At 41.7% G+C, this 23,769-nt stretch overlaps 4 protein-coding genes across 7 annotated transcripts; all 4 read right to left on the bottom strand.

Moving 5' to 3' along the window:
- Positions 1-132: 132 nt before the first annotated feature.
- Positions 133-2,659, bottom strand: hoxb1b (homeobox B1b). 2 transcript variants are annotated; one of them, XM_005453747.4, is made up of 2 exons: positions 1,160-2,659; positions 133-910 (listed from the first exon to the last, which is right to left on the bottom strand). In XM_005453747.4, the coding sequence occupies exons 1-2, from the start codon at positions 1,716-1,718 to the stop codon at positions 612-614; spliced, it is 858 nt and encodes a 285-aa protein (XP_005453804.1). In that variant the 5' UTR covers positions 1,719-2,659; the 3' UTR covers positions 133-611. The 2 variants fall into 2 exon arrangements, with proteins under 2 accessions (XP_005453804.1, XP_003448697.1); XM_003448649.5 differs by having other exon boundaries at positions 134-913; positions 1,160-2,655.
- Positions 2,660-2,719: 60 nt separating this feature from the next.
- On the bottom strand, positions 2,720-22,209 carry LOC100703175 (homeobox protein Hox-D3). 3 transcript variants are annotated; one of them, XM_019362311.2, is made up of 3 exons: positions 22,135-22,209; positions 4,527-4,909; positions 2,720-3,579 (listed from the first exon to the last, which is right to left on the bottom strand). In XM_019362311.2, exons 1-3 carry the CDS (start codon positions 22,152-22,154, stop codon positions 2,981-2,983), a joined length of 1,002 nt encoding a protein of 333 aa, XP_019217856.1. In that variant the 5' UTR covers positions 22,155-22,209; the 3' UTR covers positions 2,720-2,980. The 3 variants fall into 3 exon arrangements, with proteins under 3 accessions (XP_019217856.1, XP_019217858.1, XP_019217857.1); XM_019362313.2 differs by lacking the exon at positions 22,135-22,209 and adding an exon at positions 5,900-9,619 and having other exon boundaries at positions 2,731-3,579; XM_019362312.2 differs by lacking the exon at positions 22,135-22,209 and adding an exon at positions 9,166-9,619 and having other exon boundaries at positions 2,731-3,579.
- Positions 15,633-17,547, bottom strand: hoxb5b (homeobox B5b). Its single transcript, XM_003448647.5, has 2 exons — positions 16,446-17,547; positions 15,633-16,015 (listed from the first exon to the last, which is right to left on the bottom strand). The coding sequence occupies exons 1-2, from the start codon at positions 17,077-17,079 to the stop codon at positions 15,768-15,770; spliced, it is 882 nt and encodes a 293-aa protein (XP_003448695.1). The 5' UTR covers positions 17,080-17,547; the 3' UTR covers positions 15,633-15,767.
- On the bottom strand, positions 17,722-20,214 carry hoxb6b (homeobox B6b). Its single transcript, XM_003448646.5, has 2 exons — positions 19,441-20,214; positions 17,722-18,595 (listed from the first exon to the last, which is right to left on the bottom strand). Exons 1-2 carry the CDS (start codon positions 19,889-19,891, stop codon positions 18,339-18,341), a joined length of 708 nt encoding a protein of 235 aa, XP_003448694.1. The 5' UTR covers positions 19,892-20,214; the 3' UTR covers positions 17,722-18,338.
- Positions 22,210-23,769: the final 1,560 nt, after the last annotated feature.

Below are 23,769 nucleotides of genomic sequence, written 5' to 3'. Positions count from 1 at the left end.
ACCTGGCTCCCTGGAGTTTGTTGTCATGTTTAGAGCCCCTGGAGGTATTTCGAGGTGAAAAGGTCACTGAGAACCACCCCATGTGCTGTGAAAGATTCCTCTTGTCACATTATGCAAGGGGACCAATAATAGAGGTAAACATACAGGGGGGAAAAAATACGTTTTTCAAGCCACACATAACTTTATTTTACACAGTGAAGCAGAACAAATTCTTTATCAGAATTTAAAGTTTGATTGGACTGAATCAGAATTATCTAGATACTCTTTTTTTTTTTTTTATTACACACACTCACACACACACACACAACAAATACAGCTCTTATTGCATTTTATAGACTTTATTAAACTAAATCGTTTCAACAACTGTTGGAAAATACCCTGTAAATAAATAGTGCAAACGGTAACACTGAGTGCATCAGTGCTCCAACAAACAAAGAAAAAACAGCATGGAGGTGTGTAATAGAAAGATTAAATGACTACAAGCAGACACTGCCTACCCTGTATAGTTCACAAGTCCACAAGCAATTTTCAGTTTTTTTCTGGAATGGTGCAACTTTGGGGAAAATGTGGAAAACTGTGCTCGGGCCTCCAGTCATATTTTTAGTCATGGTTTAGTTTTTCTCTTTTGTCTTTGGGGAGGCTTCAGAGGTGGAAAGTTTCTCCGCTGGTGCCGGGGTGTTGACTAAAACACAGCCCAGTTTCTCCCGTTTCTTCTGCTTCATCCTCCGGTTCTGAAACCAGATTTTCACCTGCGTCTCGTTGAGCTCCAGGCTGGCCGCCACCTCCACCCGCCTTGCCCGCGATAGGTATTTGTTGAAGTGGAACTCCTTCTCCAGCTCGGTCAGCTGCTTGGTGGTGAAGTTAGTGCGGATCACGTTGTGCTGGCCGGGAACACCGAACTCCGACACGACTGCTGTGGAGAGAAGTGGATGAATGGGATGATGGAGGAAAATGAAAGTCGTGGGGCTAAAGAGTGGGGTTTAATGACGATGAAAATGTCAGCATGAACAGAAGACAAATTAGCTGCCAAATCATTTGAGGACAATCTAAAACACTTTGGTCTAATTATATCAGCTGGATGGGGTTTTTTACGCACGGGGAACAGATCCCATTTGGTTTCTAAACTGCATTTCTTAGCTCTGATTTCCTCATAACAGACCTGTTTTGGGAGGATTCCTCTTCACTTTCATCCAGTCGAAAGTTTTCGAAGTTTCCTCCACATGCTCCAAATCCCTTTCCTTACATGGAGGCGGTAATCTTGCGTAAACACTTTCTGAATATTCTTGCTGCCTCTGATCCCCGCTGCCAAAATGCAGATACTGGCCTCCCGGTGCAACCCCAGGCCCACAGCTGTCCCCGGTGTAGGGAGCCATGTTTGTGGTGAGGGGTGAGACTTGTGCGTGGATAAAGCTCCGGTCCTGCTCGGGGGCGAGGCCGTACTGGTGATGTCCGTACTCCAGAGGTGAGCCATACACGGAGTTGCCCGGTCCTGCGAACGGCATGTCCAAGCCTACGTGGTTCTGGTGGTGCAGCGGGAGGCTCGGAGTCTGGTGGGTCGCCGAAGTTGCGACCATTACACGTCCGTCCGGAGCGTAACTATCACTTGTTGCGCAAGAGTTGGAGGATGTATATCCATGGTTTAAGTTGTGGTATCCGGCCTTTGTGCTGAAAATATTTGCTCCCCGGTTGCACACGGGGTAATCTAAGTATGAGTTCATCCTGAACCTGGGCCTGCCGTTTGTTCAGAACTGATCAAGACCGAGCAGTCATTAATCGGTGCTCCCTTTGCCCTAACCTTCTAGGTAGTATGTCAAAGCTGTAAAACTTCCTTCCACCCTCATATCACCTTCCTGACACACCATGTGACCCGCCAAACGCCAATGGCAAGGGACCTACAGCACTCTGTCAAGTCTGCAGGCTCGTCCATCAAACGGCCTCGCATTTACATGACAAATGCTTCAATCAAACTCGCTCATCCATCTGACAGGAAAGCAAACAGGAGGACACATTTTCAGGCCACAGTGTTACAGGAAGAAAAAATGATAAATGAATATGAGAAAAAAAATCATAATAAATAATAATAATAATGATAATAACAAAAAAGTAACTTTTTTCGAGTTATTTTACTCTTGAACAAATAATACAAAATACATTTTCTATTAATTTATGGTCTGCAGCTATTTTAATTGTGATATCATTTGTTTTTCATGCACTTTGTTTAATTCTCTGTTTTAAATGACATGAATGAAGCAAATTTCTATACTGAAAATACACGTTTTGTATCTGCTTAAATAACTGGCTTATTATTAAAACACGCTCGGACTGAGTGAACCCTGCAGACAGACACCGAATCAGGCAAGGGGGGGAAAGGCATTGCAGTGATTCCAGTGATCCATCATGGCTCCTTTTAAAAGATTGACAGCTTGTTTGGCCCATTTCGCCCATAAAAGAACAAAGACACGTTTAAGAACCATATACAGCCTTTTTTTTCGTCCACGGCTTTTCTTTTTCTGCTTAAAAGTTGTTCACACTTACAGGGTAAAATCCCCCAAAGCCTACAAGCTCTACTCTCCTCTTATAAGAGTTAATGTAAGGTTATAAACCTCAGGCGCTAACTAAGCTCTAATTAAAAGAGAGAAATTTGCTCTTGGCTCTCATTTTATTCTGGAGATCAAAACTGATGGAATAAATTATTATTATTATTATTATTATTATTATTATTATTATTATTATGTTGGCTAAATTACAGCAGTTAACCTTTTTAATTTAAGGTCTAAATTATTAAACGAAAAGTTAAAGTCGAAAAGAAAATAACCGAAACTATGTACTTAAAACACACAGCGAATGATTTATAAATACAGATAAAAACAACAACAACATTTGAGACTAATATTCTGATTAATTAGTCAAATAAATAAATAAATAACGCATGCATGGAGATATATCAGTAGTGCGCTTCTTTATAAATCCACACCGTGCGCTACAGGTGGGTCAGTTTGGGAGCTTGCATGATTCTTTCCTGAGGACTGCAGCTCTGTGAGAAATACGAGCCGCTCAGGTCGTTTCCTCGCAGGTTGGGGTTTGGTGTGTGTGAGCTGGTGTGTGTGCTGTACTGCACATCAAACTGCGGGCCGTGCGTGAAGCCTGAAACTGGATATTTAGAGTAGTTTGCCGGGTACGCAGGCTGCTGCTCCTGCTGCTGCTGCTGGGGCCTGAGCGGAGGGGAGGCCGGTTGGTAATCCCCTCCCAGATGGACATAACCCAGGCTCGACAGAGTGGGGCTTCCCGGGGCGGAGGGGGAGGACGAGGGCGAGCAGGAGGAGGTGGTGATGGCTGCAGGGAGGCCCTGACCTCGCTGGTCCTTTTTCTGCTTCATCCTCCGGTTCTGGAACCAGATCTTGATCTGCCTCTCGTGAAGGTTGAGCAGGCCGGCCATCTCCACGCGCCTCGGCCTACACAGGTAGCGGCTGAAGTGGAACTCCTTCTCCAGCTCCACCAGTTGCGCGCTTGTGTACGCGGTGCGCGTTCGCTTGGAGGCCGGGGTCGCGCTGCTTGGACTGTTCTCGTTCACGGGGCAGTCTGTAGAGACAATAACGTGCACGGGAACGTGATCAAATTAGAAGCTTCCCCTTCAATAACTCTTTAAGTTTGCACATCTTTTAGTTTTAGTCGTATGTCTCATTAGCTGACCCTCTTCCTATGATTCCCCCCGATTATAAAAAAAAAAACCCCCAAAGCTTTGCGTAAAACATCAAAAGTAAAAACAGCAAATTAAAGTTTAATCAATAAATAAAATCAACAGCAGAACAGAATAAAGGAGCAGCGCAGAGGACACATAACGTTACTACAGCTTCGCGGTGCCTCTGGTGCTCTGTGCGCAAGTAGTACGCATGTGCTAAAGGGCAAAGTCTGGATGTTCCGAGGCTAAAAATGCATACAGTTAAGGTAATGAGTTTGTGTTAGAAGTCTGCTAGAAGTCTATTTCAAGGATGTTTTTTTTATTATTATTATTTGTGTGTGTGTGTAGACATTTGACTGTCTTATGCCTTTTATTTAAATATTTTGTCTGTCATAAATCACGAAAGTCTCTGATTTAGGCTCAGAGAAACTTTGTTTAAAGTGGAAGATAATTACAAAGAATACAAAGGTGAGTTTAAATGAAGGAGGTCCGTCTATGTCTGTGTGTTTCCTGTTTTAATAAGCAGCATTTCTGCGCTGATGAATCATTCTGTCTGTGTCCTGTTACTCTCGGCTTCGTCTGTCCCCCAAAATCGATTAAATCTGAATATTTTTCTATGTAATAAACATGACATGTGAAATTAAATTATATTGCTTGGTCTGTATTATTCTTAAAATAAATGTCATCCTAAATCCTGAGCCGGGGCCTTCCCCTCGCATGCCTGATTGCAGCTTTAATGCTGAACTGTAGGGAATATACGCTACATTAGGAGCTATGTTGAAGGGAAAATGAGTGGAAACGGCTTCATTTAAAATCCTCTGCTGCTCCTGGTTCATGTCATACAGACCTGCGACTCTCCTCCCGGGTTTCTGATCTGAGTGTCTGGACTCTTTCATCCAGGGGAAAATCTTTCTGCTCATTGCAAACTTTGGGTTTTGCTGCTTTGACCTCCGGGGAAACATGCCATGCTCAGACGCCTCCACTTGCTCCTGAGCGCCCTCAAAGCCGCTCACACCATCCGGAGACTCGCTGAAGAGGTCACGGTGGTGATGGTGATGATGGTGGATGCTGTGTGAAGCGCTGCTGGTTTTCTGCATTTCCATTAAACGTGCACAGGGTCCCCTCCTCCCCCTCCCCCTCCTTTCCTCCCCTCCCTTTTTGACCTTGTGGCGAAGCGCTGGCAGCCAAATGTCACATGGCAGGTTTCCACAGAGCCGAGGGCTTCTTGGCCTGAGAGGATCCAGCAAAGAAAAAAGACGGAGACAGAATCAGGGAGGAGACTAAATGATCCATCTTATCAACTCAATAGTATGCTGACATGAATAGCAAGCCTCTCCAAGCCAGAGAGGCGACGCAGAATGAAGAGTGTGCTGGAGAAAGAAAGAAAAAAAACCACCAAGTGGAGGATAATCCTGTAAAATCTCTGCAGAAATTCAATTATTATCCTCTTGTTCACCCTTTGCAATTAATATGGACCTCAGTGGCCTACAAATCCCTTTTATTGTCATTTAATTATGTAAGTAGCATAAGCAATATATAAGGATTGCAGAGTATTAAAGGGGCAGCTTTATTGGAGGCAGTCTTTTGTTTGATTCAGATTCAGGGAAAGAGAAAAAAAATAATACTAATTGACAGATATAAATAGCTAAAATATAAAACCATATATTAAATACAAATATAGCAAATAACAGTGTTTTTATTCATGCTTTCAGTGGTGCTGCGGGAAATTAAATTAGGCCTATATGACTGCTAATAAATAGCAGCCTTTGTTCAGTTAATGGATAGCCCTGCGTTGGGCATTTTTTAAGGGGAAAAAAATTAAACGTTACATCACAGTTTGCTAAGAAAAACTCATCAATTAAACGCGAAATAAAAGAAAAGTGCTTTGTGCGCCGCGGCTGGTTTATGCGCATCTTCTCGGGCAATTAAATTTAATTCACTTTTCTTCCAAAATTAAAGAGAATGAAATTATTAAAGGCGCAGTTTTAAGGATGAGGAGAGGGAGTGAGCAAGGAAGAGAGGGAGAGAGGGAGAATAAGACTGGAGGCATGCAGCTTTATGAACTCTGGTTGAACCGCGGCTGGAGTCGGGCTCGTAAATCATAAAGACACATAACCCAGTCCGCGGCACAACAGCTCGGCTGCCTTACCTTCACAACCTACATTCATTCCGCTGCTGAAACAATCCTGCACGCAAACAAAACACACCGGCTCCTCTCACCTTTGGAAAACCTCCCGGATTAGTGAATAATCCCAGCAGAAGCACGCGGCTCTCGTGCGTTAAGGTGCACGCGACGTGGCTTTGAGTGGTGAAGGAGTGGACAGTGTTTCTGCAGCTGCAGACCGCCCTGCGTTGCATTTCTGCACACAGGATCAGCGTGTGTGTGTGTGTGGATGTGTGTGTGTCTGTGTCTGTGTGTGCGCGTAAAAAGAAAGCCTTTCTGCTGATCGTGCAGGCTCAGTTTCATGTATGGTAATAGGCCTGCGATAAAGATAAGAAAGGGGATTTTTACGCCTTTCTATATGGCAAATTGACTTCCTCTACGTTTCTACGGCAATTAGAGCAGAATGAAAACCCAGAAACATTAAGATGGCTCAGCAGAGGGCAGGGAGAGCTGAAATATTTTTGGCACTGAAGTCGATTTGAAGTAGATTTAGATAAGGAAAATGGCCTGTTAAGGAGATGCTTCCCACCTCCACCACCACTACTGTCATGCATTAAAAACACCCAAAGGCTACCAGTTTTTAATTTCACCGCGAAGCTTTCGGGGCGCAGAAAAATCACACTTCTATGAACACACAGGCAGTCACGTCTTGTTTAAACAATCCTGGGAAGTCGTCCAGCTGCTGTAACAATAAATTCAGACATCCAGCTCAGGACCGATGCCAGAGATGCTATAAATTACTCAGCCAAAGAAAGCTATCAGTGTTTAGTCTTTATATACCAAATGCATTCTTTGCGTAATGGATCCTTTCTTCCTTAATTTAAAAGAGAGATCAGACAGGTTCATTTCAAAGCACCAAAGTGGAGACAGACCGCGGTCAGCACAGCAGCATCCATTAAAAACGAAAAGAAAAACTTGTAACGAGGCCTGGCTTGTGCTGGCTTTGGTTTTTGGTGACCGCTGCAGCGGATCGATTGGCGGTGCTTTGATCTCTCGTCTTCACGTTTTGCTCGATCTCTTTGATTGGCTCTTGAGGGTAATATTTAACTCAGTGGCGTTAATTAATGCAAATGGACGTCTTTGATCTTTGATGCGTGCCACATAAATGTCTCATGGCAGCGGTGGGCCTTATGTCCAAAAGGTCTGATTTACCTCACGCACACTGGTGCAGTTATTTTGTGCAATCACCGTTGATTAAACTGCTTCCTATATTTGGCCAGAACGCTCTGAGAAACCAGATTTATGCTCCACGAGTCACATTTTACTGATTAAACAAAGACTGAATTAAAATAAACATTAAAAGTGGAATTTAGCAGAAGGAGAAAGAAGCGTGATGTGTTGTTTTTGCTCCAAAACGTTAAAAACATACAGAAGAGATGACATTTCCTGTGCATGCATGCAGTACTACACGGTGATCAGAACCCCCCCCCACCACCACCACGATTTTCCACATTTTGATTGGCTGTAGTTTACCAGGAAATGTGTTGATTCATGCATCCCTGCTGAGAGTCACAGGTGATTGAATGCACTTGAATGAAACATCACACTTGCCCTTCACACCATCAGCTCCATATGATTAGTTTTGGTTTATTTTGTTTAAGTTGAATTTTCTCCTTCTTCTCCAATTCAGGGTCTTGAGCCTATCCCGGCTAAAATCTGGATAGTTAATTATCAAAATTTCAGTCTTGCAAAACATACTCTGTGCCCCCACATGTAGGGTTTTTTGTGGCTTTGGTCAGCGCTGAAAGTCTGCCGAGTACCGTCTGCTTGAACAGCTGTACAGCTCTCCATGTATGCTGATGAATCCCACCAGATGTAGCTTATAGCCCTGGAAGGTTCAACTACAAGCTGCCTTTGTGCTAAGACATTCCCATCAGTCGAAGCTGCAATTTGTGTGGCACTGAATTTCTGAGATTTAGTCCTCAGAAATAAGTGCTTAACAACAAGCATGCAGCTACCCTGCTTAACCCCTTTGTGCTAAAGTGCAAAGTATTACCATCAAAGGTGCCCAAAGTAAGGTCTAACCCTAATGTGTGTCTTTGAGAAAGAAAAGATGATGCCAGTTAGAATTATCGTGTGATTATCAAACAGAATTCCAAAGCCAAAAATCATTCTGATGGCATAGGAAGAATAAAAATACCGGATTATAACTGATGGTGCATTGAAGTGCAAGCATTACTTTAATGTTACACATATGGTTATAGCACAATAAAAAAAAGTTTTTTATTCTGTTAACATATAATAGGAGGCATTAACACAATTATTGTTATTCTGCAAAGTTATCAGAGAAATAATAGCAAATATTTGCTTTTGAAATGTAGTGAAAGTAGACAGAAATACTTGAGTAAAGCACTGCAGGTGCACACAGGTGCACATATAAACATAAATCCTCCTGAGAGCCTATAAAAAGCGCCATAAACACACAAAGAAAAATCAGCAATAAGTGCGCTGTTTAGACAAAAACTGCCCTCTGATATATGAGAGGTGGAGGGTGTGTGTGTGTGTGTGTGTGTGTGTGTGTGTGTGTGTGTGTGTGTGTGTGTGAGCTGGGGGGTGGAGGTGCAGATGGACTGACCTGATAAGTCAGTTTGCACTGAATAAACGCATGCACCATAAATATAAATACAAATAGGTTTGATCCTCGTGGAATGTCGTTATCACTCATGTATGACAACATCCCCGAGCTGCACTTTACGCCCATCACTCGCGATCTTCCTCATCGTCTTCTCTCTCTTCTTCTTCTTCTTCTGTCTGGTGTTTGATGGACACACACACACCCTCCACATACCCCCACCACCTCCACCTCCAGCCGCCCTCCACTCAGTCTGCAGGCCTGCTGACAAATGCAGCGCACTGCAACCGCTCCTGTCAATTAGCTGCAGGAACCACGTGTGCGCAGAGGAGGGGATTTATTGCCCCGAATTAATTCTCTTGAATCGGCGGTGGCAGAGGCTTGATTCCCCACGCAGGCAACATGAGCGAGTCGATAAGCAAACAAATACTCATAAATAACCGTGATTTAAAAATGTTGTTTGGCATCTATAAGCAGTAAACAAACAGCAGATATATATGTATAAGTGTTTGTTTGGGTAATTGTCAACAGCTGCACAGCGCAGGCTGAACAGATGTTACGCAATATATAATGTGTCTTTACAGGAGGATTTTTAAAAATAATGTGCATTAATAAACCTCCTCCTGTCTTCGCATTTGATTCATTGGTTGCCTTTGCTGCTTATAAATGCTAAATATAACCGCGTTACTCCCGAAAACTTTAATCAAACTCACACTGCGAGTGCGTAAAATCCAACTTTGGTGAACTTACTTTTTTCCTTCTCCGGAGCCTCATGCTTTTCCTCACCAGGCCGGGTTCTCCATCCAGTCCGGTCCGTTGGAAATGTTTGTTTGAGGTCCTCCTCCTCACATTTCCCCTTGGCTGCAAACTACAACTCCTCCTCGACTATACGGACAGTGGCAGTGAAAAGGAGACGTGACAAATGATGTGCGGAACAATGCCCACATTGAAGGCTCGTCCGGCAACTTTCCCAGATGTCATATTCTTTACCCTCCACCCTCCCCAACAATGAGGCGCTAAAAGGGAGGAAAGAGGAGAGAAAACAGCCAGCCAAACTGTGCAGAAGGCCTGCAGCTCTAAAGAAAAAAAAAATCACACACACCAGCACAAAATATCAAATATAGCACTCATGTTGCACTGATACACAAACAGAAAGGAATTTTCTTGTCTTCTAGATGAATGTTTTTCTTCCCTTCTAGGTGATGTGTCATCATCTACATACTCCCCAAGATGCGAATTTGTGGCTGCTGCTGTATTTACACAAATTCGGATCTACAGGGTGGATATAGGTGACAGATCCTCCGTCTCTGCGGGCGTTTGGACAAAAGCCTGGAAGAATGAAGTCAGCTAATTTAAAAATCAGATCTAAACACGATCTTTTCACTTTGCGAACCGTGACACGGGATATTTCTGGACATTCAGTTATTTCTAATACAAAAAAACCCCTTCATAAGTTATACTAAAGGCTTCATTAGTGATGAATAAATATTATTGATTTGTTTAAGTCATCAATAAGAAAAAAAATGCCAGATTGTGAAAAATCCCCTGGGTTTATGATGTTTATCCCTATCTCATACTGGAAATCCATGTATGTCATGTATGTAACAGGCTATTAAAGACACATTAAATGCTTTATAGATTTTGATAAGCCATTAACAAGTAATTTATCAAAGGTTGAAGACATGGAGCAGCATGTTAAATGTTAATAAGCCACAAATAAAGAGGATTAATACATGCAGTCTGCAGTTTTTAGTATTAGTAACTTATTAATAAAAGGTTGAAATAAAAAAATGTACTGTACAAATGTTAATAATTCATTAATTACAGGTTAAATAGATAAAGATGAAAATCAGGTTAACAAGCTATTAATAAAAGGCTTCATTTATAAAATATTTAGTTATATGTAATAGTGGAAGTGTTTAAACTACAAGGTCTTCAATTACAAGAAATTTAATACATGCAGTCTGCAATTATTAATGTTACTGACTTACTGATAAAGACTTAATTATCAACAAGTCATTCAGTTTGACAGCCAGATATCCCGTTATTATTTAAAACAACAACAACAACAACAATATGTTTTTATATTTATAAAGGTTGACGCATGTTGCTGGAATTTATGCACAAAAATAAGTCTTAAGTTAAAAGAACTTATAAATGCATTTATAGATAAGAATAGTTTTTAAAAGGAAGTTTGAAAATAAAGTTTATTGCTATTAATGCCAAAAAGGTATTACTGTATGAAAATCTGCAGTTGTAACTGTTTATATCTTGTTGATGAGGTAGGTTAATTTCCAAGAATTGAATTATAAATGCAAATGAGAAATTAATAAGAGGTTTAATATCTCAGCTTTCCAGATTTAAAGAAGGTTATTAGAATTTGCTGAATGCAAATACCTGAAGCTGTTATTAAGTCATGAATAAGATGTTTTCAATTTTTTTTTAAATAATAAAAATTGCAATAATAAGAATATTGAGACAAGCGATGTGATACAACACATTATACATTCAACCGAGTCATTAAAAACAGATATAAAAGTTAATAAGTTATTAATATGGGCTCATAATAACCTGTTCTGGTTGCATATATAAATTAGTCAGAAGTTTGAGCTTTTAAATGATGAACGCCATCATTAGAAGAAGGTTGGACATAACAACTGTTTATGTTACTACATTATTAAAATACTTTTAGTTTAAAAATCTGCAGTTATACACTTTAATATGTTTTTTTTAAAGGGTAAAGTAACAACAATGTCATTAGTAAGGAGTATTAACCACAATACCTGCAGTTATAACTGATTATATGTCATTAATAAAGGTGTTAAACTGCCAAGAATGTGATTATAAATGGAGATGTGCAAACACTTAGAGGTTTAATACATCAGGTATCCAGTTATAAACATAAAAAGGTTATTAAGATTCATTTAAAGCAAACACATGCAGTCATGGATGTGAATAAGTCATTGAAATGGTGTTTTGATAACCCGTTCACCAAGTGACCAAATCTGCACTTATTGATGTTTCAAAGTAACAGTACTAAGCAATAAGTCATAAAAAAGGAGGTAAATCACCAAGAATGCAATTTTTAAATGTATTTGTGATTATATAAGTTAATAAGGAGTATTGACTACAGCACCTGGAGTTATAAGGGTTTCTTTACTCATTAATAAACGTGTTTAACTGCCAAAAATGTGACTATAGATGGAAATGTGCAAATAATAAAGGGTTTGATAAATCAGGTCAGGAGATATAAATGTTAATAAGTTATTAATAAATGGGTTCTGATGGTAGGTCTGCAGTTATACACGCTAACAAGTTGTTAATAAATGGATTTTGTGTCCATAACATCTGCATGGAGTTTCTAAAAAATATCCACTCAGTTCTTATAACCAGCCCGAAGGAGCTTCTACAGCCCTAACACCCAAACGTTATTATTTATGGTTTATAATAAATCTATAAGAGTAACTTAATGATTTATTAACTATTAGCTAGAAAGCCACCAACTCTAAACATTTTTGTAAAATATGCCCACAGAGGTTTGAGTTTGGACAATGTTTTACAGCTGCAGTGACCTCATGGCTGTCTTTCTCTAATAAGAAGTAAGACTTCAACATTACGAGCATTTATAACAGTGATATGACCGAGTGCACGTCACCGTCAGAGGCTACAGAGTCCTTTTCGAGAAACTCAGACACTCAAATCAGAGTAAATACCAAAAGATTACAAAGAGTCCTCCATTAGAAGTTTGAACTCACATCTAGAAATCCTGCAAGGTCATCAACTGACATTAAAGCATCTTAAAATGTGTAACTACATGACACACAGCTGGCTTAGGGCAGTGTTTCCTAATTGAAGGTTATTGTGTGACCCCAGAGGGGTCATAAGGTAAGCATGAGAGGCCATGGGGTTATTAACGGCAGAAGAAGGAAGAAAAAGATAAGTTCTGGTGCGGAAATGTGCTTTTTTCTCTTATTTTGCTGTAAAATGTAAAATAATTTAACACGTTTGAGCTTTAAAAAGTTATTTAAACAAAAAAAACAAAGGAGAAGTTTGATATTAAGAAAGTAATTTTTAAAACACTTTATAAAACCTTATAAAAAGTTTGGGATCTTAACTACGTCACATTTTTAATTAGAAGCAGATAAAAATGGTGCAGTAAAAAAGGCCTTAACACCTTTGGGTTAACATGGAATACAGATTACAGCATAACACAAACTAACTCTAGTACAAAGTACATGAAGTCAGTCTGATTATTTCCTGTCCAGCTAACTTAAAGAAAAATGAACCAAACCTTTTATTTTTTTAAATCAAAAAGCAGCTTCACTCCCAGCTCAGAGAGCGCAGGATTAAATGTGTTTCCCTCCACTCGACCTGATCAAACCGAAAGAGATAACAGATAAACAAAGCTCGTCTTTTTCTCTGTTCTTCTCTGTAACCTACATGCCCCTGATGATAAGAGCTCGAGCTGGAGGCAAAAACCCCAGAAAGAAACCTCATCCATCATCAGCCTGCTCGGTCTGAGGCGCCCTCTGCTGGCACAGCCGCCTCATTACAGACACCTCACGGACACAAACAAACAAACAGCAGCAGCAGTGAAGTCACACACAGCCTGCCAGATGTTGAGCACCCATACAAACAAAAATGTTCAAGGTGGTTTCATGCATTTTATGATTTTGATTAAAATTGTTCACACTGACTGGCTGATTTTAATATTTATGTGCAAAAAAAATACAAACTCCTTACGCTCTCTGTTATTAGTATACAACATTTTTTAAAAATATTTCTATTCGCTGATTTTAAAACCAGACCTGAATATTTGTGCTAAATTCTAAATTCTGTAAATATAAATAGGAGATATATAACTCAGCGTGCATCGCCACATTTTTTAAACTCAGTTTTCTCGCAAACAAAAGCGCAATGTGGAGCTGGATTCTGCTAATTTTACGCAGCTGCTTTGGAGTGATTGAAACCCTGATTATAAACTGTGAAAAATATGAGAAATATAAGCATTAAAGCCTCTTCTCTCCTGTGCAAAAGCACCGCGTTATTGCGCTCCTGAGCCTCGGCGGTGACAGTGCAAAGTCTTCCTCCTGACGCATCTGCGGGCTGCAGTCTCTACCGTCTCCTGACCCAGCGATGATCCCCGCCGCCATGAATTATGCATGAGATCCGGGTACAGATTACCCCTATCAATATGCAATACTCATTACGCTGGCTAAATTGCCACTTAATAGTTATGAATATGTGGAAAATGTCTGGGACCCATATAGCCCACCACTACTTTTTTACTCTTTTTTTTTCTTAAACCTGAAATGAGTTTGGAAATACTTTTGGAAATATTGCGGAAGTCTCTTGCAGTCTTTTGCTTTCCTGCACATAATATCATTATGTTTTATTAGTGGCCGCTAGACAATGCACTCCAGGTCCCACATAGCCTGGCTTTTCTTTATGTAAAGTCAGTGAAGCCTGTGTCCAGCTCGGAGTTGTCCGAGACTTCACCTTTGGCCGCTCGGTGACTTGACAGATTCGGATAAATCACTCCAGGACCTCGCTCAAGTTCGTTTTTGCATGGCAGCTCTATAAAGCCTCTCATTAGCCTTCAGAAGATTTTATTTCCCCTCCTAAAAAAATCAGCTTGTGTTTGAAAAAGAAACTTTGGATTACTTTCGTTTAAGTATGAAAATCTGCCAGTATGTGTCCACGCTGAGCAGAAACAGGGGCCTCTAAATGAGGATGTTCAAACAGCAAAACGTTTAGGATTTTCATAATAAAAGTGACAAATACTCAGTGTTAAAATGTGGCTCTGTGGCTCAAACTCAGAACTAAAATTTGCGCAATTAAATCTTAATATTTAGACTGTTTTTAAATTAACATTTTAGCAGCCACACTCTTTTAATGCGTAACAGTTATTGGAAGTTTTCGCGCAGCAGCTTAAACTAACTAAACATGAGTGGACACCACTTCCTTCCCCAGTCCAGCCTTTGCAGTCCCATCCACGCAGTTAAGCCGTCACTTTCATTCAAGGTTGTGAATTATATAGTACATTGTCTACTCCCCAAAACCATAAAACCAACTTTATGGACCTCACGTGACTTTTCACAGTCTGTAAGTAATATAGGCCTATACAATCTTTGGTAAGGGGGATTTTTACCAACTTCAGCCTTGCCTATATACCTGTAAAGCCAAAGCTTTACTCCCTCTTTTTTTTTTTAAATGGTGGATTTTATCAGCAACATATTTTCCCACATGGCAAACATCTCGCTGCAGAGAGGTAAGTGTTTAAAAAGTCTTCTTTTTCACTGTGTCTGCGCCAAAAACAATGCGTCAAAAATTGACCCGAAATCTTGTTTGTGTGTGTGACATTTTAACAAATCCTTCAGGTTAATCATTAATAAGTTTAATTCGGGTGAAAAGCAACCACACACACACACACACGCACTCACATACACACGCACGCACACACAGAAAAAGTTGCGCATCTCCACTTAAATATGACCTGTCTTTTTTTAAAAAAAGAAAAACCTAATCTGTTTTTATTCTAATCGATGAGACAGTCGAGACACGTTCAAAGCAATTGAGAGAAACTTTATTTTCAAGCGCTATGAGTTCACTTACAAATACAAAAAGCTTATTGGAGAAAAAAGCTTACATCACTGCCTATCCACAGAATAACCCTTTGCACTAAAAATTTATCACATTGACAGGTTGAATACATTTGCATTGCTCATAATTAGTCCTAAACAATAGTAATAATAATAATTATTATAATAATAATAATAACAGATGCACAAAATATCCTAGAGCTACACATTGGCTTGAAAGTTTATGGATCTTGGCCACAAGTTAACCATCAAAATAGCAGTAAAAGTTACACTAAAGCGCTTTGAATGGCCCCCGAAATACATTACATTCAATGAAGAGCAGCATGTGGTTTGGAAACTTCTTCTTTTCTTTTCCTTTTTTTTAAACGTGTGTTTTGTTTTGTTTTTACTGTACAATGAATTTACTCCTGTTAGACCGCGGAGAAGTTACAATAAAGAGCTCAAGTTGAAACACCTTCAAGAGAAAGACAGAAAGAGACAGAAAGAGAGAGGAAAGATGGACAGATACTCCCCAGCCCTGCGATATTTACATCTTATTTTCCACATCTAAGCTACAACAACAGTGAACTAAAAATGGCATTTTAAGACCACAGAATACTTCTTTTTCTATCACAATGGCATGCTGGAAGGTGCTGCGCTTTAAATAGCTTTACAGTACTCATGGATTCTCTTTTTTTAACTTATTATTATGTTTTTCTTTTTTTTCTTTCTTTCTGTTTTTTTTTTTTTTTAACTCCACCAAAAAGTTATTCAGTTGTGGAAGGCGCTCCCTCCCGTTACGAGGCTCATGCTTTTCAGTTTATTGTCCTTCTTCCACTTCATCCTGCGGTTCTGAAACCAGATTTTGATCTGTCTTTCGGAAAGACACAGGGCGTGGGCTATCTCTATCCTCCGCCGTCTGGTTAGGTACCTATTGAAGTGAAACTCTTTCTCCAGCTCTAGCGTCTGGTAGCGGGTGTACGCAGTTCGGGCCCTTTTCCCATCAGGTCCAGTCATATCTACAATTTTACAGAAAATCCAGAAAATTAGCAACCGCACTGCACACCAACAACTACACTTTCTTTTCTGTCTTTTCTCCTTTTTTTAATATGGGGGGGCTTTTCACTGTGATTTAATGGACGGAGAGGGGGGGTCACACAGCATGAAATGGGTGGAAGCATGCAACCAACACGACACATAACACAACACAACAATCAGCCTTCCCTCTGCAGCTCTGGGCCAGCACAGCTCACTACACCCCACACCTCCTCCGGGCTCCAGCGGCATTTAAAGCAAACAACCCCACAAAGATTTTTTTTCTTACTGATTCTGCCCCTAAATTCTTCCTTCCACGCCAGCCTGCGCACTCATGCAACACCTGACAGATTTATGGCACACCGTCAGCGTGACAGCCTTCAAAACTAAATATTAAGAGAGGTGGAAATCTACCATGGCTTATGTGCAGCTTCCGCATCCACGGGAATATTTGTGGCGTTTGGCAGTCGTTTGCTGTGGGAGTGGAGGAGGTGGCGTTGGGCTCCTGGTGCTGTTGCTGCTGCTGCTGCTGCGCCCGCGGTGCCGTGCCGGAGGAGCCTCCGCCGCCTCCGCCGCCGCTGCTGTGCGCGCCCTCCTCGCTCTCGGAGGCGACCGTGGCGTCCTCTATCTCCGTGAAATGAGCGCTGTTGCTTTTGTTGAGGCTGCTGCCGCCCGAGGTCGCGCTCCGGTCAGAGGGAGGAGAGGGGCTTTTTAGTTCCAGCGGCTCCCGGCTGGCTGTGGCGCACGACGGCGGCGGCGGCGGCACCGGGTCTGGAGACGACAGCGAGCAGTTGGGCGTCTGTCTGTAGCGGGCGTCCGCCCCAAATCCCCGGGCATCCTCCCTCACAGCCCCGAAGTGGCCGCCGGTGTTGGTGCGGTTCACGGTTAGGTCCATGCCATTGTAGTTGTAGCCGAAAGACCCGGAGTGCATGGTGCCAGGGTCTCTGAAGGAGCCGCTCACAGCGCCGTTAGTCCCATAATTTAGTAACTGATAGTCGGAGCCATTTGGATAGCGCCCTGAGAACGAGTTTACAAAGTAAGAGCTCATTTGCTTGGATTTTTAAAGCCTCGATTTGTAGATCTTTGTCGCTATAATCCTGTGTGCTTGCACGATTTATGGATGCAATCATGAATTATAAGCAATGAAGCCCTACTGTACTTTGCCAGGTATGCGGCCAAATATGGGAGAGCGTTCGGGAATCACGTGCCTTTGTTGACCAGTCGTAAATCCTCACTGATGACTTCAAGAGGTAATTCATGCTCCATGGTTACAAATGATGACGAAATAATGGTCGTTAGGGCTCCAGTCAATGGTGCCTCCCCGCTGCGCCCCGAGAGCCGCGCAGGCAGAGAGCGCCATCTTCCGGACAGCTGCGGTAGCACCCCGCCGGGACTCGCTGTCAGGGCCCCCGGAGTCATCCATCATTTATGTAACACTCATAACGCAGGCCACAAAAGGCTCAGGTAGCACAAAACAGCGAGCTGTCAGCCACACTCGCGCACTTTACCCAAAAGTATCCAAAAAAGGGAAAAATTTTCACTTCTACGCGCGTTTTATATGATTTTATTGTGGCTTAAGAACCTGAGCAGACGCTGAACCACTACCATTACTACTAAAACTATTAATACCACCGCTACTGCTAGTAATATTCGCACAAATAATAATAATAGACAACCAGAATTTCCAATATACATCAAAAAGCCTTTATTTCTATGTACAATTTCCTAAACAAAATATTGCACACAATATCCAGATGTGCATCGAAGACAACAATAAATAACATGTAACATCTGTACAAATTTCTTTCTTTTCTTTTTTTTAATGGCACAAAACAAGCCTACAGACTATCACAGAGCGACCACAGCCACAGGATGTACAGTTAAAAGGACGAAAACTCCTCTTTTAATGTCAAAATAAAATCAAAATTTAAACAAAGAAAGGAACTCAGTAGGCCTACACGATCATGAGGTAACAACATGAACCAAACACTAAAAATTATTTACATTTTGGTGGATTTTTTTTTAAATTTTTTGATTTTATTTGTTTGTTTTTTTTGCATAGTCCCCTAAATAAACGCACGAGCACACACAGGACAAACAGAGGAGGACCTGGTTTCTGATTTTTAACCTAATGCGGACACAGTCACTGTGCAGATACTGGAATAAACTCTACACGTCTCTAACATGTGATTTGGCAGCACTTTGTATCTACAAAGGAATAATACATTATTTTTTTTATGTCAGGAGTGTGCACATACACACACACACATGCCTTTTATTTTATTTGATTTGAATTTAAGTGTCCTTTTAGCTCTTTTTCTCCGCCTGTTCCTCCTCCTCGGGCGTCTTTGAGGGGTTGAGGAGTTTGTTCTCCTTTTTCCACTTCATCCTGCGGTTCTGAAACCAGATTTTGATCTGTCTCTCCGTCAGGCACAGGGCGTGGGAGATCTCTATCCGGCGCCTCCTGGTCAGGTAGCGGTTAAAGTGGAACTCCTTCTCCAGCTCCAGAGTCTGGTAGCGGGTGTAGGTCTGTCGGCCCCTGCGGCCGCTGCTGCCAAACGGGCCTGCAATGAAAATGAAGTCATGTGTTAATAATTAAATGTTAAGTGCGGGAGGAAAACGCACTCACTGTGTGCAGTGATGCATCCAAATTAAATAATTAAGTAAATACAAATAATAAAATAAAATAAAATCGTTCTGCGCAAAAGTCCGAAAAAAATCAAAATGTATGTTTTTATTTTATATTTTCTCCTTTCTGTAGGTGCAGATTTATCTTGTTTGTTTGTTTTTAAATATATATATACACATATATATGTCATATTACGATAGTAGTCCCATTATATCTCTTAAACTTCCCACATGGCGCCTGTTACAGTAAGCCTTTCAGAAAAGTGTCATTAGTACAGCGCAGTCTCTGTATAATAAATGATGCACTGGCTCTCTTGTGTCATCTAAAGCACGCATTGTGCACGTGCAGTCAGAGCCGGGCTTGTTTTCTCCTTTAATTTGCAGTGAAATTCATATTTTTTTGTTCGTGTTTGGGACGTTAAATCAAGTTTTTTAGCCAAAAAGCGCGTTAAAAAATCCACAAAGGGGCCAAGTGACGCGAGCTGGGAGCTCTTGGGTTGAAGCTCGGGTGGTGTAGGCCCACTGAGTTCGTGCGTGTGCGTGCGTGCGCGCAACTTAGTGTATGTGTATGTGTGCGCGCGGGTATGGAGCCCGTGCCTGTGTTTTGTTGATGATGTAGTAGTAGCCAAAAGCCCCGAAGGCGCACGAATCTCCGCGTGCAATCGCCAAAAAACACAAACTTCCCGCTCGGCTCTGTCTCCGCGCGCTGTGCTGCTCGCAATGACCTGAAAGGCTTTCCACACCTGGCAGGTAGCCTCCTCTAACGGCCGTGGGTACTCACCGGCGGAGCAGGCGTTCATCCTCTGCATCCACGGGTAGATCAGCGTGGACGACTTGTCGTCGATGCTGCTGCTCATGCTGACAGCTTGCTCCGGGCACTCCGCTTTGCGCTGCTGATGCTCCTGAGTGACAAACAGCGGCTGGTCCTCGCGGCTCGAGAAAGCGCACGAGCCCTCCGCGTCCTTGTAGAAAGTCCCGACCGGGTTGTAGTCGCAGGGCGCTCCGCCGCCGGCCCGGCCGTAGATGGCCGCGGCCGCTGCGCCCGTCTGCTGGTAGTAAGACGCCGGGTAAACCTTCTCCTGCATGTTGGCTGCTCCATATGTGGCCGCGTTGGAGTAGTGTCTTAACGGATCGGTGTATCCCGAGGAATAAAGCGGTATCTGACCCAGGAGAGAGTCCTGTCCTCCCGGCAGAGACACGGGAAAAGTTGAGTTAACAAAATAGGAACTCATTGGGTGGACAACGGGGTGTATATACTCCGGAGGAATATGATTTGTTGTCTTTTATAGTCCAAGTGGTTTTGCCATTACTTTATCGGAGATTTGGTTTTTGCTGAAAGGGGGGGTTGTGAGGTGCCACTGAATACAGAGGGGAAGTGTACCATCTGATCAACCTCTGGCCAATCACCGCCGTCTGTGCTTGCACTATTGCACCCATGGGGGGCTCTTGTTGCGCGCAGGAGTCCCCGGTGAATCGAAATGAAGCGCTCGAGCTTGTCGCTCGCGCACACGCTCACACAGATGCGAAGACTCATAGAAATATATTTATACTTTTTTTTAAAAAGCCTAAATATAACCCCTGTTTCATGCAATTCAGCCCACTCTCTCTCCCACACTCTGTCACACACAAACACACGGTGCAAAAAAAGCAAAAAAGCAAAACATTTACGCACAGCCTGAGTCTCGCTCAGCCTCTAACCTTCACTTCAATCTCCTTTAATAATTCACTAAAGCCAACAAAGTCTGGAATAAAACTCTGCTGCCAGTAAACCCTTTAAAACGAGCACTAACTGATCCACATGGACGCAAGAACACTGCGTCAGTGATGCATATATTTCACTCTTCGAAGGTGAGACCTCATCCTGATTCAACTCTGACTGACTGAAGTCCACGAAGACGTGCAGAGAGCAGCGGGGAGGACACGCGCCGGCACTCAGGATCATCATAATCATCATCATCATCATCATCACGTTAACACACCATGATGAAGTGGACAACAATTTCACACTTAGAAAAAAAAACTGGTAAGTATGAAGGGTTGAAAGACGTCTCAGGTGCCTGGAGCCTGCTTTTCGTTTCTTTGTTTTCACCCATGAACTAATTTGTATTTAAGAGCAAACAAGGAGGGAAATTAACGCAACTATTATTAGTCTTTGTGTTTTTCTTCTATGTGCATCATTTAACTCGTATTGATTGATTGTTATAATTAATAAAATACAAATTTTGCTTCCATTCTGAAGCTAAATCGCTTTTCGAAATGTAAAGTTTGCAGAATTTCATTCAAAAAGAAAGGAAAATGCATTTATAATAAATTATTCTATATTGCTTTCTTTTCAGTTAGTTTGCCTTAAAAAAAGCCAATAGCTCTGAATAAAAGCCAGAAAAAAGCAGTTTTTAAAAGTATTCTAACGTGAGTATAAAACGCATAAATTGTATTAGAGCTTCATAGAGGGAGGAAAAATAATAATAATCATTAATGAATAATCCTCCTCTTGTCTTTGATTTTGCGCCCTTGACCCACAGATTTTCTGTTTGCGTCATGTCTGCTTTGAAAACATTTTATATTTCAGTATTTAGATCAGAATTGAGATTAAATCAAATCTTAATCTTTAGCTGGATTGGCGCCTCTCCGCCAGGCCGCAGTCCCTGAAGCCCGGTGCTGGACAGCTGCTGGACATTTGGAGAAACACTGACTAACAAAGAGGCAATCCCGTGTTTTCCCGTCACGTTATGGCCTCAGCAATAAACTCCCAGCATCAAACAGGACGCCGAACAGCCTGCAGAGGCGCCGGAAATAGAAAATAAATCGATAAAAGAGAGCAGCGGTGATTATTGACTCCGCGTTTTGTGCAAAATCAGGACGAGGATGCATCAGAGCGAATATTTCTTTAAAGCAACATCAAAAAATGTGAGGGGGGAAAAAGCAGAAAGGCGAAAAGATACAACTAGGACACGGTGCGCAATATCAGCATAAATCGATTTCTTCTGAATAAAAGCACAAAAATAAATTACAATAATCCGAATAAATCAATCAGCAGAGTGAAAAACGTGTAGCCGGAGATCTTTTTGTTTTTTACCCCCAAGAAAAACATGACTCAGCTGTAGCACAGGCCCTGTACCATCATCATCATCATCATCAAAATCAAGCTTGCCTGGCCTGAAGCCACCTGGTTATACAACACCAGTCGCCAGCAGGCCTCAGACTCGGCAAAAGTGTCTTTTTTCACCATTTTAGGGAAAATATTTGGCGTGTGAAGGAATTGCAGCACCTCAGGGGTTAAACAGAGAGGGCAGCAACTGGTTGTGAATAGCACAAACAGCGCAAGCGGAATAATAAGATGCTTTGGAGAGGGTAATTTCCCTTTCTTAAAGACAGATCTCCCCGTTTCCAGCTTTGTAAACATCAGGCCTGCAGTGACAGTGAAACAGCAGCAGCAGCAGCACCAGCAGGAATATCAGAAACATGGTGCCCTTACCTTTGTTGATAATCCGTCATTTCCAGTGTGGGTGCCACTCCGCAGCAGCTCCTCTTCGCTTCCTGTCAGCCCCACAAAGAAAAAAAATCCCCACTTTGCTTAAGTGATTTCATGAAAGTAATCCCACTATTCCAGGAGTGTGGTGATTCCTCATTTTCACGAACATAAAGCCACACAAGTACAGCCACATTAACGAGGCGCGCACGGCGCAGGAATTGCGCAGAGCCTCCATCGCCTACTTTTTTTTTTTTTTTTTTTTAGGGAGAGGGGGGAATTACGCACGAAACCGCGAGCGGCTGTTCTTACCAACACTCCACACACGCACTGCACATGCAAAGAGCCCAGAAAAAGCTTGTGTTAGTAAGTGTTAAGTGAACGAGCGGTTGGGAAACAGCAGCTGCAATATAACCTCATGGGAAATAAGTTCCCATTCCTGCTGTCCACATGACCCCTCAGCAACCAATCCCCGAGCCAGGCGAGTCGTAAACTTCCAAGGCAAAGTTGTAAATTTTCATAAACAGCGGCCGTTTTTGTGCTTTGGACGCGCTTTCCTCACCGCCATCTTTATTTTCTCCCAAAGAATGAAATGTTTAAATTTTGCGTGAATAGGGTAGAAAAGGATCAAGATGTGGAGGTGTGAGGGTGTTCTGCGGGGAAGGATGCGCTCTCGGTTCTGATCCATCTGGTTCGGGAAAGGTTTGTAGCTTCTTATTGATCGCTAACCATGGCGGTGGTCTTATTCGCGTACCCAAAAATTCAAATCAAATAACAGGAAGTGAATCTGGCTCCAGTCCTTCCTCCTGCGTTTCGTCAAATTTGTCACTTTCAGGAAAAAAATAATCATGTAATCTCCAAACCGCAGACGCGGGTGATTGAGTCTTCTTATTTTTCTAAAATAAAAAGGCTCCAGGCGTGAAGATTATTTGCATTAAGACTATTATAATCTCTCCAAATGCGGGGAAATTCCTTCAGATCAAATTGGCCAAAGATGGGAATGAGCTTAACTGCCATCCTGAGGCGGATTTTAAGGTCAGAAAAACTTGAAACAGCCCAACTTCAGAATTAAACTTTCCCTCGTTTGGGCCTTAAAATTTAAATTTAATTTCATCTTTTTTCTTGTTGTTTCTAATGAGTCATTTCCGATTTGATTTGTTGTTGTTTTTTTAAGTTTTATTTCAGTCGGTATTCTGGTGTTTTTCACTGCCAGAGAGGATTTCCGACATTTATAGACGCAATAAAACCATAAATTCCTGAAATACAAAACATTCTCCCCATCGCTTTCATTTCCCCCCCTCAAAGAGACGGAAAGTCCAATATAATGGCGCTTTTTCATTAAAATGTAAGCTGGGATTTAAACACAAAATGTTAAAACATATGAATTAACGTTTTCATTGCATTAAAGTCTAAAATTTAAAAAACAAACAAACAAACAAAAAAAACCCAACAGTTCCACAGGTATCGTCTTATTTAGGCCATAGTTTAATCCTTTATTAGCTCCTAAATTTACCCCCCAGATTTTAAATTTTTTTGGAAAGATAAATATAATTATAATTAAATAAATTCGTCTGTAGATCCCCGAGTTTCACAGGAGCTCGCAGAAAACAGCTCAGGCGCTTTATAATGCAAGTGGACTCG

Source organism: Oreochromis niloticus, linkage group LG8 (genome assembly GCF_001858045.2).
Source record: "Oreochromis niloticus isolate F11D_XX linkage group LG8, O_niloticus_UMD_NMBU, whole genome shotgun sequence".
Classification (NCBI taxonomy): Eukaryota; Metazoa; Chordata; class Actinopteri; order Cichliformes; family Cichlidae; genus Oreochromis; species Oreochromis niloticus.
This window is presented reverse-complemented; position numbering and strand designations above follow the sequence as displayed.